This window comes from Salmo trutta, chromosome 16 (genome assembly GCF_901001165.1).
Source record: "Salmo trutta chromosome 16, fSalTru1.1, whole genome shotgun sequence".
NCBI classification, from domain to species: domain Eukaryota; kingdom Metazoa; phylum Chordata; class Actinopteri; order Salmoniformes; family Salmonidae; genus Salmo; species Salmo trutta.
In genome coordinates, this window is record NC_042972.1 from 29,372,932 (window position 1) to 29,389,547 (window position 16,616).

The 16,616-nt window shown below is 48.9% G+C and overlaps 1 protein-coding gene across 2 annotated transcripts; it reads left to right on the forward strand.

The window, feature by feature from the left end:
* The first annotated feature begins 714 nt into the window (after nucleotides 1-714).
* On the forward strand, nucleotides 715-15,715 carry LOC115150501 (leucine-rich repeat neuronal protein 1). Of its 2 annotated transcripts, none has more exons than XM_029693866.1 (2): nucleotides 715-1,248; nucleotides 12,491-15,715. In XM_029693866.1, the coding sequence occupies exon 2, from the start codon at nucleotides 12,768-12,770 to the stop codon at nucleotides 14,913-14,915; it is 2,148 nt and encodes a 715-aa protein (XP_029549726.1). In that variant the 5' UTR covers nucleotides 715-1,248; nucleotides 12,491-12,767; the 3' UTR covers nucleotides 14,916-15,715. The 2 variants fall into 2 exon arrangements, with proteins under 2 accessions (XP_029549726.1, XP_029549727.1); XM_029693867.1 differs by having other exon boundaries at nucleotides 715-1,099.
* Nucleotides 15,716-16,616: the final 901 nt, after the last annotated feature.

Sequence of the window (16,616 nt, forward strand, 5' to 3'; positions counted from 1 at the left end):
TTAACAAGGCACACCTGTTAATTGAAATGCATTCCAGGTGACTACCTCATGAAGCTGGTTGAGAGAATGCCAAGAGTGTGCAAAGCTGTCATCAAGGCAAAGGGTGGCTACTTTAAAGAATCTGAAATATAAAATATAATTTCATTTGTTTAACACTTTTCTGGTTACTATATCATTCCATATGTGTTATTACATAGTTGTGATGTCTTAACAATTATTCTACAATATAGAAAAAAGTAAAAATAAATAAAAACCCTGGTACTGTACATATTTATATTCCAGACTCTGACATTGCTTTCTGATAGTTCTTAATTTATTTATATTTTGGGGATTTGTTTATATTATTCTGCATTGTTAGGTATTACTGCATTGTTTGAGTTAGAAACATAAGCATTTCGTTGCACCTATGATAACATCTGCAAAATATATGTAAGCGACCACTAAAATTTGAATTCCTTTGATTTGTTTTTTCGTGTGTGTGTGAAATAAAAATACTGCCACATCCTAGACTTTCACCTCTGTCAAATCCAGAAACCCAGTACTATGCCACCAAACCTTTCACACGGTCATTATGTAAATGCAGAGTGTGTAGGGTGTTTTTGGATTCGATTAGTTGACTTGAGGGGTCATGGCCATGGACCCACGTCACTTAACATTGGAAACGTTCAGACAAAGAACACTCTGGAATGTCCAAACAATGACACAAGGGGGAGCGTTGAACATTTCCATTGGACACTCAGGAAACCCTTTTATTCCTTGGCCTGCCAACCTCATCCACGCTTCTGGCCGACGCGGCTTTTGTTCGCATCACAGCAGAACTCGAGCAGATGGTGAGGTGGACTAGTTGAGCACCAGTGACAAGGTCGCGCGTTTGAAGTCAGCTGACTAGCCTTGCTGCGCTGGTCAGCGCCAGGTGATCCCTGCATGTTGGGTTGGAGGAGGGCAAGAGAATCGCGAGCTCAAGGCAGGCGCTTTGTGCGAGTTACCAGTGTCGAGGTTTTTAGTGTTCTTCAGTCAGCCGCGGCAGAAGCACAGAGGACAGAAAGAACGGCTCCTGAAGAGAATAAAACGTGTCCTCTCTAAATATAGACGTCGCTTTGTAAGTTAAATGTTATATGATTTATTCTCCATAGATATAGTAGGCTTAATATTATCTTTGAAGACATAGCGCTCAAATGTCCTATTTTTCCCGGAGCATCGGAGTCTGTGTGTGAGGAGAGGCATTCCGCTGGATGCTAAAACGCTAAGGTGAGACCAATAACGTTAACTCATTTTCAATTATAATATGCTCCAATTTAAATATTCAGATACAACTCAAATATTAACAATTGCGTTCCTAGCTTTTGAATATAAACAGATATAAACTTAATTGGCAGAGATAGACAATTTGGGGGGGGGGGGGTGGCAGCACAATTGGTATATCTTTTAAATAAAATATGTAGTCTAAGCTGTTTGTTTATTTAGCTCAACAGAACCGTTGCCGTACATATTTCTATTTTTGAAGCTGGCTGAATTTCATTTCGTTGCTCAAAAGGTAGGGTAGCTACAGCATCAGTGCAACCATTGGATTTGCAAGGGCACTGTGATCCGCATTCAGTAGCCCACATGTGGCCAATAATACGAGGCTGTAGTCTGATATACAGTATGTGTGCCTATAATTAATTTCCATCGATTGAAAATGCGAATTCATATGGATTTTGTCTGAGAGGGATGACACACTGACAAACGTGCACACACACACACACACACACACACACACACACACACACACACACACACACACACACACACACACACACACACACACACACACACACACACACACACACACACACACAATGAAACCGCTTTATAAACAACAGCGGAAAACATGCAAAAAAATGTAAAACATTTGCCATGATATCACCCATATTCCTGACACAATGTACTTTGGACCAAAGAGTGTCATTCTAGAATGAGTGTGTTTTATTTCTAAATGATTCAAAGTAAGCTGCACCTGTACTGAAACGACTTATCTCACCATTCTGAAGTGAAAGGAGCACTGAATTCCATTGTGTATCCCAGACGGGTTTTTATTCCCCGTTCTCTCATTCTCATGTGCTTGAGGATGAGAGTCTACAATGTAACAATCCCAAACTGCAACATCACACATGACATGTGCACAAGGAGAGCAGCTAAACAGCTGACTGGCAGCGGAGGTCTCTAGTGCCCGATCATAATCATTTGTCTTGGTAAGGGAATGATGTTGGCAGATGTCGCGACTGCTCTGTGGATGAATTCCACAAGAATTCTTCGGAGGAAAACAAAAAGACAATGGGTTGTTCAAGATAAGTTGGGGGTGAGAGCTGGTAGGGGCGGTGACTCTACATTGTTTTGGGTCACCTTTGTAAAAGTTGGTTCCTCATCCTTGTCGGCTTTGTTGTTGCAGCTGTTGCACGGCAGTGGCACCTGTTACTGCGCTCTCAGAAGCTGAAGCCACAGATCCCAGATGCTTTGAGTGTCTCATTCAATCAAACCTACACAAGTCAAGTCTTGGTAATGTGGAGGATTTGTTTGAGCAGTGGATCATACTTGGTTTGAACTTGAGAGTCATAATGTTTGTGTAGTGTTTTCACAATGAATAGTCCTACAGAGGCAATCAACATAAAAGTTAAGCAAGGTTTTGTGTTTCAGCTGTTAAGGTTTTTGTTTTCAAGGAATTGCAGTTTCTGTAATTTGATAACATTTTGCCTGATATGGAAATGTGCAAAGTTCACTGGCCGAGACACAGTTGATTTAAATAATCCTGTTATTCACTATTGTGCTCGTTGGGCTTGCCAACTAAACTGGAGCCTTGTCTTGGGAAAACTCTGCAAACGCAGACATATATGAATGTACTCTAGCCAGAGTAGTGAGGGAGGAGGGGGGAAGAAGTGAGGTATATCCTGCTTTAGGAAGTTCCCCCACCCCAACCCCCACACACAAAGCAGTGTCCTCCGCCAGCAGTTCAGGAGTCGTGAGAACCAGCCAACACAAAGATGTGTTTAACACAGTATGTGTGTGTGTGTGTGTGTTGTGTGTGTGTGTGTGTGTGTGTGTGTGTGTGTGTGTGTGTGTGTGTGTGTGTGTGTGTTCACAAGTTGCCAAGACCCATTGAGAGAGCCTGGGACTGACTGCACTGTGCGCTCTAGTTTTGGAGGTCAGTAGGGTGTTTGAGGGGGGACGGCTGTGGGCGACTTGGGTGCTCCAGCTCGACCCTCTCCCATTGTGACTGAGAGCTGAGGGGTGAGGGAAACACATCCCCCATTGTGAGGTTTTTGTAAAGAGGTTTCTGATTGAGGCAGCTGTTTGTCTAACTCTACCCATCTAATGTCTGGGTAGGGAATGAATGAATGGGCATTATTCTGAGAGATTTTTATGCTTTGTCCCACATGGGGCATCCTTTGAGTTATTGGACTTGAGTCTCTATATTGCTGCAGTGTTAAAGGACTTTGCCAAATTGTGTGTGTGCATGTGTGTGTGAGAGAGAAAGCGTTCATGTCAGCACCATCTCTGTTGCGTAAGGAATTGGTTTCAGCTACTGAAACATACAAGATTGTCCTCTCCTGCTTCTTCTTCTCTCTGGCTGAACAGAAACATTTCCTCCTCCTCTGCTCAGCTCCACACCTCTGCTCTGCCTCTGCCTCTAGCACCAAAGCCCTGTGTGATGTGGAGCGAGACGCCTGCATACTAATGGAGCCCAAACAGGTTGCCTCTTAAGCAGGCTAAAGCAGCCTAAACAGGGTACCTCTCAGGCAGACAGACGAAAGCAGCCAAAACCAGGTGCCTCTCAGGCAGGCCAATGCAGCAGGAACAGAGTGCCTCTCAAACAGGCCAAAACAGCCAAAACAGGATGCCTCAAGCAGGTCAAAGCAGCCAAAACAGGGTGCCTCAAGCAGGTCAAAGCAGCCAAAACAGGGTGCCTCAAGCAGGTCAAAGCAGCAGGAACAGACTACCTCTCAGGCAGGCCAGTGCAGCAAGGACATGGCGTGCCCATCAGGTACACACATGACTGGCAGGCCGGCGGTCAGCAGCACATGGCAGGGCTGGGGGCTCCAGTATGGAACTGTAAATTAGAAGCATTGCGTCTAGACTAATAATAGTGATGGAATGTTAGGTTTGGCTGTGGTTGCTGTATTGTGATATACTGTGATGCAGCGGTAATAGATGTTGTTTGGGAAGGATACATGCTGTTGTGCATTGGCAGCTCTAGTCAGTAGACTCTACTAGGCAACAGCAGTCTCTTTTTGCTTGTTTTGGCAGCTGTAGACTGATCACAGCTGCGCTATAGTGGAGCCATTGTCTGCTGGTATAGCAATTATCAGCCATTTAATTTGACGTGTCTGTTGTTTAATCTGGTCATAAGGATGTTTAGGGTTGTGGTCTCGTGCTAGCTGTGGTTTTTGTCGCTCTTCGCTCTACGGTGGCCTAATGGCATACACAGCTGTCTCCTCATTTGGGTATGAAACAGACATGCCGGTGGCATAGCCGGTCACCATGGTGACGGCAAGATTGTGAGGGAGCCTGTAGTGGTAGTGCGGCTGCTGTTTGAGAAACACTGCTCACATTTTATGCCCAATGAAAAGGGACAAATGAATGAGGAGAAACACATTATTCTTCCCTGTAAAAGGTGCTATCATGTTGTCATTAGACCCAGTTTCCTCTTGGCAGAAGCATCCAGTGGCACTTGGTTAGAGCATCTGGAAAGCGAGGGTTAAGTCACTGAGCAAAATGGATACTGAAGACAGACACTCATTCATACTCCAACGGAAAAAAGCTAATTGGCCATTTGTTTTTTATTCATATGGTTGCCTTTGCATACTTTGGTGTCCCGATTTGAAAATTGAGAAGGTTTTAGCTATTGAAGTCTTTGTGGAACAGTGAGTGCTTACGTTGGCAGAGTGGACTCAGCCCAAGGAAACCTAATGCTGTTAGGAAAAGCTCAGCAGGACAGGAAACAGAGCATTCATGAAAGGTCTAAGACTTCCAGACCTCCGTTCAGACCTCCAAACAGGGTGTCTCAGTCTCCTCTCCAAAATCAGTGCGCTCTATGTGGCCACAGACAGAGAGCCCTACTGCTTCATTAGTCCCTGTGCTGTTTGGGAACATAGAGTAATGTATGTATTTATGAGGCCTTGGCATTAAAAGACAGGGCTGATGATATCTCTAAATTACATCTTGCTCTACTTGCATGTGTTATCCTTTGAACCCCAGGGCTGTTTTTATCAAAGGGCAGGTACTAAGCTGGGTGAACATTCGCCACTCTGTGTGTGTATGTTTTTGTTGTACATTGCGCACGAGTGTCTGGGTGCCTGAGTGTGTGTATGTTTTTGTATACGGTGCGTGTGCATGCGTGCTTGTGTGTTTTAAGAAACTCAAGCACATAAAGGATGTGACAGAATGAAGAGGCAGGTAGCCCAGCGTTTCAGAGGGTTGGGCCAGGAACGGAAAGTTGGCTGATTCCAATCCCTGAGCCGACTAGGTGAAGACATCTGTTGATGTGGCCTTGAGCAAATCACTTAACCCTAATTGCTCCTGTAAGTCACTTTGGATAATGACAAAAATGTAAATTGCCTTTGTCAGGGAGGGAATGAAACTCAGATCCACCAAAACCTCTCATGCTATCACACAAAGGGCCAGGGCCCACCAAACACACTCACTATAAAACTAGGCTTCATGCAGGGCTTTGGGTCTCCTTCTGTAACACAGGCATTCGTCTGTGTGGTGAGATATGATAGGTGAGTGTAAAAGCAGACAATATCTCGACACTCTCTCCTTTAGCCCTCTTCTCTACCTGGTGTTCTCTTTGTTGTAGTTCTGGGTTAAGTGCAAACAATGTGTGAACCCTGAATCTCTGTGTATCTGAGTTAAGCAGTTTGGCCTCTTCAGACAAGTGTTGCGCCTGACTAGGGGTCACTGGCCAGGAAGCCCAAAACAATGCTTGTTATGTCTGCTCCTGAGGCATTGTTATGTACATCCTGTAGATGATGTGTATAAACAGGATATAGTGTATATGGTATAGGATGTTATTGCAGACTATAGCCTGAATCCCCCCATAACTTCTACTCTTTAAGCAGTTTGGTCACTTTCATAGGAACAGAAACATCAGTCTATTGGTTACTTGAGTTTCACTCAAACCAGGGGGAGTTTCCCCATTCACTTTATAGTGGGTAAGGCTACGACAGACAACGCTTTTGGAATGACTGAAGGATTGCCATCAGAATATGGATAGTTTGTAGGATTTGCAGCGATAATGTTTTTTCCATCCAGGATTAAACAGCTTTTAGCCACCGTATCTATCAACAGCAGTGCTAATAGGAAGGGGTCCTGTGTAAGTCAACAGTGCCTGGTGCTGCTGTGTCAGTGAGAGGGTGAAATAGCAACATCTGTTTCCCTTCATTCAGACCACTCTGTGGGCTGGGGGAAATGTCATTTTGCGTAGTGTGACAACTTTCATTACACTCATCACTGACAGTCACAGAGTGTTCTGTTTTCAGGCCTTCAGGCCACGGTGGACAGCCTGGTAGTCTCTCTGGGCTTTCATGATGAGGGAGGGCACCTCTGGCCTTGTTTGCTCACAGTTTCCATTGGAGGTGTCCCATGTCATAATCGTTTTTCCCCCATCGCACACACACACGTGCGCCCATGGACACGCGCGCACACACACACATACACACACACTGAGGTAGCGGTCGGTCAAACCGGATAGGAGCCCCCACAGAGCTGTCAGCACTCCAGGAGCCTGGTGGCAGGTGTGAGTTTTATAGCCTCAGTGTGAAAACAGCGATTACCTCGCCTGTCTCCTCCGATTTTAGAGAAGAGAAGGAAAGAGGAAGAGAGAGAGAGGGGGAGAGAGAGAGAGAGAGGCATAATATATGACCTGATAGATGGTTGGATATAAAGATAAAGTGTATAGCCATACAGAGCAACAGATTGATAGATAGACAGGTTGATGGATAGAGGGGGAGAGATGACAGTCAGATATCGTATTGTCCATTCCCAGGCCCAGGCCCTGAGCCCTGAGAAGAGGAATAGGAGGAAATATAAAGCCTTGATGTTACAGTACAGTCACAGTGTAGAAATCAGTGAGATGGCGCTCTGATTGGCCAGGGCATTGCAGAGAGGATGCCATTAGTCTTGGATACTGATATATATCATCATGGCTATTAGAACAGTATCTTAGAGGTAGGGGATGTTCTTACAGTAACAGCCATACCAACCACACTAACTAAGTTAACTCATTGAGAAGTTGTAATGGCAGATAGGATTTTAATGCTTTGGTTCATGATTAAAATATGCAGACGTGAAACACAGTGACTGACATGCTGTTTTATTTTCTGCATAACTAAGTATTTTTAGAGACACTATAAATACCACACCTGCAATTTGAATCAAAGCCGAGTTTGTGTCAGTCACACATCCCCGTGCTCTGTGTTTCTGCCAGGCTTGCACTGAATGTAGAAATCACACATGAAGAAAAGGAGAAACATCAAAATAAACCTGTTCTATGTTACTATTGTCTCTAAAGTAGAAATCCAGAGACATGGTTGTCAGGTTTTGATGTGAAACAAAACACAGCCCCACGCACACGTCTCTGTCTTCAGGCTGCACTGAGTGTCTTTATGGGGATAAATGTGCTGTGTTGTTAGGATCTGACTGGAGGTGCAGAACGCTGGTGTTTATTGTCAGTGTGAGAGCGGCAGGGTCTGCCGTACACACTCACTGGGACAGTTATGGAGGGCTGATTTCATTCCTCCAGGTTGAAGAGATAAATTGCCGTCCTCAGCTGTAGTGTATATATATATATATATAATGTGTGTGTGTGTATATATACACACACACCCACCCACTGGAATCCTGCCTGAACAGATACAAAGTGTTTCACCTCGCCTAAAAGGCTGGGATTTAATCATCCTTTTTTCTAGTATTAAAAAGTAATTGGCCTGGATGGAGATGGATTCGTTTTTTTTGTGAGAACATTTTTGATTTGCTGAAACGGATTGGAGTCACTGGCCCTGTGCTCATCACTGTCCTATCTGTTTTTGATAATGCAATGTTATTTTCTCTTGTCACTGATTTGAATATCCCCAGGAAGGGAAGGCAGGGCAGAGGAAAGGCGTGGCCATTGATTATGTGCAAATCATACATGGTAGTTCATCACCATCATACATGAACCTGTCACCTGTTTAGAGAACACTACACCATCATACATGAACCTGTCACCTGTTTAGAGAACACTACACCATCATACATGAACCTGTCACCTGTTTAGAGAACACTACACCATCATACATGAACCTGTCACCTGTTTAGAGAACACTACACCATCATACATGAACCTGTCACCTGTTTAGAGAACACTACACCATCATACATGAACCTGTCACCTGTTTAGAGAACACTACACCATCATACATGAACCTGTCACCTGTTTAGAGAACACTACACCATCATACATGAACCTGTCACCTGTTTAGAGAACACTACACCATCATACATGAACCTGTCACCTGTTTAGAGAACACTACACTCCTGGTACAGAGGAGATCACCGCTACAGTGGAAATACCCTTATCACTGACAGCACCAAACTGATATAGGAAAAACATATTTTCCCCTGACAGGCCTTATAGATGTGTTGGATTTCCATAATTGGGCCTCATAAATGTGTTGGGGAAAGGGGAGGATGCTGCGGTGCCAGGGACCCATCAGAAATCGATGTGAGGAGGTATCCCAGCGGCGGTAGAGGCTCCTGAATGTTACCTGTCCTCTGGAGCTAGACCCACCAGCCCTGCCCATTCCCCCACATCCACCCCCCACCCTGGCCCCAGCCCTGCCCATTCCCCCACATCCACCCCCCACCCTGGCCCCAGCCCAGCCCTGCCCATTCCCCCACATCCACCCCACCACCCTGGGCCCAGCCCAGCCCTGCCCATTCCCCCACATCCACCCCACCACCCTGGCCCCAGCCCAGCCCTGCCCATTCCCCCACATCCACCCCCCACCCTGGCCCCAGCCCAGCCCTGCCCATTCCCCCACATCCACCCCCCACCCTGGCCCCAGCCCTGCCCATTCCCCCACATCCACCCCCCACCCTGGCCCCAGCCCTGCCCATTCCCCCACATCCACCCCCCACCCTGGCCCCAGCCCTGCCCATTCCCCCACATCCACCCCCCACCCTGGCCCCTGCCCTGCCCATTCCCCCACATCCACCCCCCACCCTGGCCCCAGACCTGCCCATTCCCCCACATCCAACCCCACCCTGGCCCCAGCCCTGCCCATTCCCCCACATCCACCCCCCACCCTGGCCCCAGCCCTGCCCATTCCCCCACATCAACCCCCCACCCTGGCCCCAGCCCAGCCCTGCCCATTCCCCTACATCCACCCCCCACCCTGGCCCCTGCCCTGCCCATTCCCCCACATCCACCCCCCACCCTGGCCCCAGCCCTGCCCTGCCAATTCCCCCACAACCACCCCCCACCCTGGCCCCAGCCCTGCCCATTCCCCCACATCAACCCCCCACCCTGGCCCCAGCCCAGCCCTGCCCATTCCCCTACATCCACCCCCCACCCTGGCCCCTGCCCTGCCCATTCCCCCACATCCACCCCCCACCCTGGCCCCAGCCCAGCCCTGCCCATTCCCCCACATCCACCCCCCACCCTGGCCCCTGCCCAGCCCATTCCCCCACATCCACCCCCCACCCTGGCCCCAGCCCTGCCCATTCCCCCACATCCACCCCCCACCCTGGCCCCAGCCCTGCCATTCCCCCACACCCACCCCCCACCCTGGCCCCAGCCCTGCCCATTCCCCCACATCCACCCCCACCCTGGCCCCAGCCCAGCCCTGCCCATTCCCCCAAATCCACGCCCCACCCTGGCCCCAGCCCAGCCCTGCCCATTCCCCCACATCCACCCCCCACCCTGGCCCCAGCCCAGCCCTGCCCATTCCCCCACATCCACATCCACCCCCCACCCTGGCCCCAGCCCTGCCCATTCCCCCACATCCACCCCCCCACCCTGGCCCCAGCCCTGCCCATTCCCCCACATACACCCCCCACCCTGGCCCCAGCCCTGCCCATTCCCCCACATCCACCCCCCACCCTGGCCCCAGCCCTGCCCATTCCCCCACATCCACCCCCCACCCTGGCCCCAGCCCTGCCCATTCCCCCACATCCACCCCCCACCCTGGCTCCAGCCCTGCCCATTCCCCCACATCCACCCCCCACCCTGGCCCCAGCCCAGCCCTGCCCATTCCCCCACATCCACGCCCCACCCTGGCCCCAGCCCAGCCCTGCACATTCCCACACATCCACCCTCCACCCTGGCCCCAGCCCTGCCCTGCCCATTCCCCCACATCCACCCCACCACCCTGGCCCCAGCCCTGCCCTGCCCATTCCCCCACATCCACCCCACCACCCTGGCCCCAGCCCTGCCCTGCCCATTCCCCCACATCCACCCCACCACCCTGGGCCTGGCCCGGAGCTGACACCGTCCCAGCACAGAGGCTCCAGGCCTCTAATTGATTTCTTCAGGCTCATTAAAAGACTAATTTCTACTCGCCTGTGTTGCCACCGCTTTCCAGAGACTTGTCTCATAATCAAGAGCTACCATTAACGATAATGCACCGAGTCGAGCTGAGCACTTTTCTTTCTCTGCCCGCCCTGGTAGATTAGGTGTGTTGTGTAATGTGCTCATAGTCAGAGCAGAGAACTCTGGCTGGCTGCTACCACACCAAAAGTATCTCTCTGTCACTGTGCCGGTAGCATACGCAGATAATCCCCTGGGAGAGAGAAACATGGGTAATCTCTGAAGAGAAGACACAGAATACATCAGAGTAGCTGAGTTCATATCCACAATAGACCTCAGATAGGGACAAATATACGTATCAAATATGCATCAAACATTTAGCCTACCAATCTCTACTAATATACATATACATTGTCATATACGGGCATTCCAAGGTAACAGAGTGACACTGAGACTCAGATTTTTAAACAAACCATACAACTATATATACACAAGGACTACTTTTAACAATTTCCACTGGAAATGTACTTGAAGATCAGTGCAGATGCCAAGTTTGGTAACAGAATGACGGCACCAACAGAACAAACCGTCATTCTGTTACCAAACTTGGCATCTGCACTGATCTTCAAGTACATTTCCAGTGGAAATTGTTAAAAGTAGTCCTTGTGCATATATAGTTGTATGGTTTCACTTTACAATCATTGGTTTTTGTGATATACATTTGAAAGTGAAAAATCAGAGTCTCAGTGTTACTGTGGAATTGCCCATACCTTAAAATTCTGGACCATAATCTTATATATTATCTGAACAAAGGACAGCCCTTCTGCATACACAATTATAGTGAACCATATGCAAACAATGTGTACTCAGATGTAATAGGCTTGTTGTTGGATGCAATACATTGGGGGTACATTATGGTTTACAACCTACTCGTGTGTTTACCCTTCCCTCACCCAGCTGTTAAATCAGCAGGACTATCTGTCACAGTTAATGTATGTCAACATTTACTATGATCCATATTTTATTTCAAAAGGAGGAGAATTAGGACACCAATATGATAAATTACTTCACTGAAACCTCTGACTCACTTTTATTTTTCCTAGCTTTTGTTCATCAGAGGCGACCTGCTACTAACAGGCCAGAGCAGTCAGACTGCTGGCATTGGGGGTGAGGGGTTTTGCCTGTACTACCAAGACACTCTGACTGATTCAATTAAACTTGAATGCTCAGCGTTTGCTTTTTTCACCTGTTTTTGAATAGTCTCTGGCTGAGTAACAGCTCATTAAAGACAGAAATTAACCTCTGCACAATAGCACAGCAACAAAAAGAATTTCACAGATTTATTCTGCCCTGTTAGGCATGTCAAATGAGTCCCCAATAAGTCTGCAGACTGGTGCTGTGTAGGCTGGGTGCTGTCTCCACTCTGACCCTCCGCTGTGAAACTATAAAGGATGTCAGATCTCTCGGTCCAACCACAGAACCAGACCTTTAGCCAGACTGGAGTGCCAGAGGGGCAGAGTTTGAGCTTTTGGGACTTTTTATTGGTTCCATTATAACAGGCAAGGTCAAACAAACAGCTTAAGTATTCTAAATGATTTCAAATTGTATTTGAAAGCAGGTCAGCAGATAACTACTGTAAATGTATTACTCTGTTTCACACAAATGTTGTCTTGTCAGTATGTAGCAGATATGGACTTGTAATTCATGCCCATATTTAGGTTAAAAGTCTTGTCAATATCAGCTATTTTTTATGAAATGCAATTCACTGTCTGACAGGTTTTATGGCTTTTATCTCTCACGGGGAACTCTCAATCCCTCTCTCACACACCTCTTTCTCTCTCTCCTTCTCCCTGTTTCTGTTATTTAAATCACCATCTATTTGTGGGATGATAATGGAACGATGTAATGCAGAGCTCTAATACCTGACCTGGTTTCTGTGTATTTCAGGCTTATTCTGCTGAATTCTGAAGTTAAGAGAGAGAAAAACACGTGAGTGGAGGAAGAGGATAACCCTGACCATCTCCTGGCCCCATTCTGAAACACAGACACACACATTCAGCCGCACTGTGGAGCGCAGCTCTACCAGCCACTACCAGTCTGTACAGGGAGGACACTGATGACCATTGGTTGTTGATGTCACACCCCACACCTACCCTCCAGGCCCTCCTCAGGAACCCGGCCTCTCTTCTAAGAGCAGTGTGACCAGACAGAGAGAGCAGACAGCATGGCTCTAAGCCCCCTCCCTTGGCCCCCACTGGCATGGCTGTGTGTAGGGCTGCTGTTGCCCCTGCTGCCCAAGGTGCGGGGCGGGGAGTGCCCGCGGCTGTGCGTGTGTGAGGTGCGTCCCTGGTTCACCCCCCAGTCTACCTACAGGGAGGCGGCCACAGTGGACTGCAACGACCTGCGGCTGACACGCATCCCCTCCAACCTATCCTCTGACACCCAGGTGCTGCTGCTCCAGAGCAACTCCATCGCCCACACCAGCGGGGAGCTAGAAGCCCTGTTCAACCTGACGGAGCTGGACCTATCCCAGAATAACTTCAGCAGTGTGGAAGCCGTGGGCCTGGCCACCATGAACCAGCTCACCACCCTGCACCTGGAGGAGAACCAGATCAGCCAGCTGCCCGACCACTGCCTGCAGGACCTGAGCAACCTGCAAGAGCTCTACATCAACCACAACCAGATCAGCACCATTGCCCCAGGGGCCTTCTCTGGCCTGCGCAGCCTGCTGCGCCTCCACCTCAACTCCAACAGGCTCCGGGTCATCGACAGCCGCTGGTTCGAGGCCACGCCCAACCTGGAGATCCTGATGATCGGCGATAACCCCGTCATTGGTATCCTGGACATGAACTTCAAGCCCCTGGGGAGCCTGAGGAGCCTGGTTCTGGCCGGCATGGATCTCACCGACGTTCCCGGGAGTGCTCTGGTGGGTCTGGATAACCTGGAAAGCCTGTCCTTCTACGACAACAAGCTGGTCCGAGTTCCCCAGTTGGCCCTGCAGAAAGTGCAGAACCTGAAGTTCCTGGACCTGAACAAGAACCCGGTGCACAAGATCCAGGAGGGGGACTTCAGGAACATGCTGCATCTGAAGGAGCTTGGCATCAACAACATGGCTGAGCTAGTGTCCATCGACCGCTACGCCCTGGACAACCTGCCTGAGCTGACCAAGCTGGAGGGCACCAACAACCCCAAGCTGTCCTTTGTCCACCGGATGGCCTTCAGGGATGTGTCCTCCTTGGAGAGCCTGATGCTCAACAACAACGCCCTCAATGCCATCTACCAATGCACCGTGGAGGCGCTGCCCAACCTGCGCGAGATCAGCCTGCACAGCAACCCGCTGCGCTGTGACTGCGTCATTCAGTGGATGAGCTCAAACAGGACCAGCGTGCGATTCATGGAGCCCCGGGCCATGCTGTGTAGCTCACCGCCCGAGCTACGGGGCCAGCGGGTCAGAGAGGTGAGGCTACAGGACTCCCCAGAGCAGTGCCTGCCCCTCATCTCCCACAACACCTTCCCCAGCCACCTGAGCCTAGAGCTGGGCATGAGTGTCAGCTTGGACTGCCGGGCCATGGCCGAGCCCGAGCCAGAAATCTACTGGGTGTCTCCTATGGGGAGCAAGATCACAGTGGACACGGTGTCGGAGCGGTACCACCTGAGCAGTGAGGGCACCCTGCGGCTGTCCCACGTCCAGGTGGAGGACTCAGGCCGCTACACCTGCGTGGCTCAGAACACAGAGGGTGCCGACACACGCGTCACCACCATCCGGGTCAACGGCACCCTGCTGGACAGCGTTGAGGTGATGAAGATCTATGTCAAGCAGACCGAGTCCCACTCCATTCTGGTCTCCTGGAAGATCAACTCCAACGTCATGACCTCCAACCTTAAGTGGGCATCGGCCACCATGAAGATTGACAATCCCCACATCACCTACACTGCACGCGTGCCCGTCGACGTGCACGAGTACAACCTGACTCACCTGCAGCCGGGCACCGAGTATGAGGTGTGCCTCACCGTCTCCAACATCCACCTGCAGACCCACAAGTCGTGCGTCAACGTGACCACGCGCAGCAACACCTTCGCCCTGGACATGTCGGACCAGAGCCCTAGCGCCGCCCTGCTAGTCGTCATGGCCACCATGCTGGCCTTCCTCAGCCTGGCCACCGTGGGGGTGTACGTGGCCCGCCGCTGGAAGAGGAAGAACTATCACCACTCCCTGAAGAAGTACATGCAAAAGACCTCCTCCATCCCCCTCAATGAGCTCTACCCGCCCCTCATCAACCTGTGGGAGGTGGACAGTGAGAAGGACAAGGACGGCGGGGCAGAGAGCAAGCCCTCCCCCGTGGACACCACACGCAGCTACTATATGTGGTGAGGGGGCCGCCCCTCCCCCTGCACACACTTTTGCAATTTTGGGGGCAAAAATCAGATAGTTGCAAATGTTTTTATTTGTAGCTTTGCTAATAAGTAGCAGAGTGATAAGGACAGGATTTGTATTAGTATAGCGTATCGCCTTTGTTTGACTGTATTTCTCTTTTATCATTTGGACTATTCCAAGATGGCAGCTGTGTCTAGCTTCCAGGTTGTCTCAGTTGATCTGCTTTATTTCTGTGGTGCGTTTTTGATAGCACAGCCTTTTGGCTTGTTGCCATGGACTCACTTTCTTAGTGTCGATAACACAGCAACAGGGACTGCTAGTCTAGTTAAAGGTTCCTCTGGCAGTGTTGGTTGAGATCACATAGTTTTTTCTCTCTCTTTTTGTGAAACAGATAATCTGTTTGTGCACTGAAATGTAAAGGAGCTTGTATGGACTTCATTTAAAAGCTGACTATGGGGATTAGACTTGTTATACTGTCTACTGAATAACGTTAGCGATTGTACGGTAATGTTGTATCAACTATCATTTGAAACTCTTTTTCAATTTTAATTGGGAAAAAAGTAGAAATTAGTTTGCTGATAAACGTTCTGTAAAGCACTAGAAATGTCAATGTTTGATAACATACAGTTACTAGGTACAGTAGTAGCTTTATTTACTCTGAATTATTTCTTTGTTATCTGCTAGTCTGTCGCTGACCACTTACTTTTGTTGTGATTTCATCACACAAAATGTTGTATATGAGGAAGAAGTTGAAATAAATAACATTTTGATCTTTTTATATAAATAATGTCTCTCAATCAGTTGTTGTACATTTATTTCACCAGTTTGCTTAATTATAGTCCTTCAATCGATATAAATCATATTGTAATGAGGCACCATGACCTTTGACCTCTGTTTGACCTCTGATCTCTTGGCTCTGGTTATTTTTCCATTCGGACCTGGTTCCACTTCACCTCCAATGTGCTGCAGCAGCACATAAGCAGTATCTCAGCATGGAGCTTCACGGCTCAGACTCACACTGTGCGGCAGAGCCCACTCCCCTGAGTCTAATCAGCCATACAGAGAGCACAGATCCCGTCGGCTTAACCCCCCATTGTCTGCTCTGTTCTACATGTGTCTCTGTGTTTGTGTGTGTGTGTGAGTGTGTGCATGTGTGCACGCTATATCAGAGTGGGAGAGAATAATAACTTTATTCCACCATATTACCAGCTCACCAATCAGTGCTTCAGGAATCAGTGAAGGAACTGGGGTAATATTGTACAACATGCCACCTTCACGCCACATGACACGGGGAAATATGGTTAGCATGAGACAACAGATGGTGTACATACTGTTCCCTCCTGATCCGACCAAATCATTCCTCTCACAACGCTCACATTCCAAACATGCTGAGAGAAAGTGCTATGAATCTGCCAGGGGAGAGCGGTGCAGAGGAACAGGATCTCTCAGAGAGAATAGTAATATACCTGTGGAGAGGGTGTGAGGGGAGGGTGTGAGGGGAGGGGACAGGTCTGAAGATGGATATGACCAGATGGAGGGTAGTAGGAGGTTGTGGATGTGGGGGGTTGCTGTTGTGTGCTTGTGTCTTAAGCATTAGCGGAGTGCCATCAATCCCTTCTGTCTGTTTAGAAAGGTGTCTTATTGCTCTGTGAACTGCTTACAGGCAGTAGATTAGGGGACTGTGTTAACCAAGGGGTT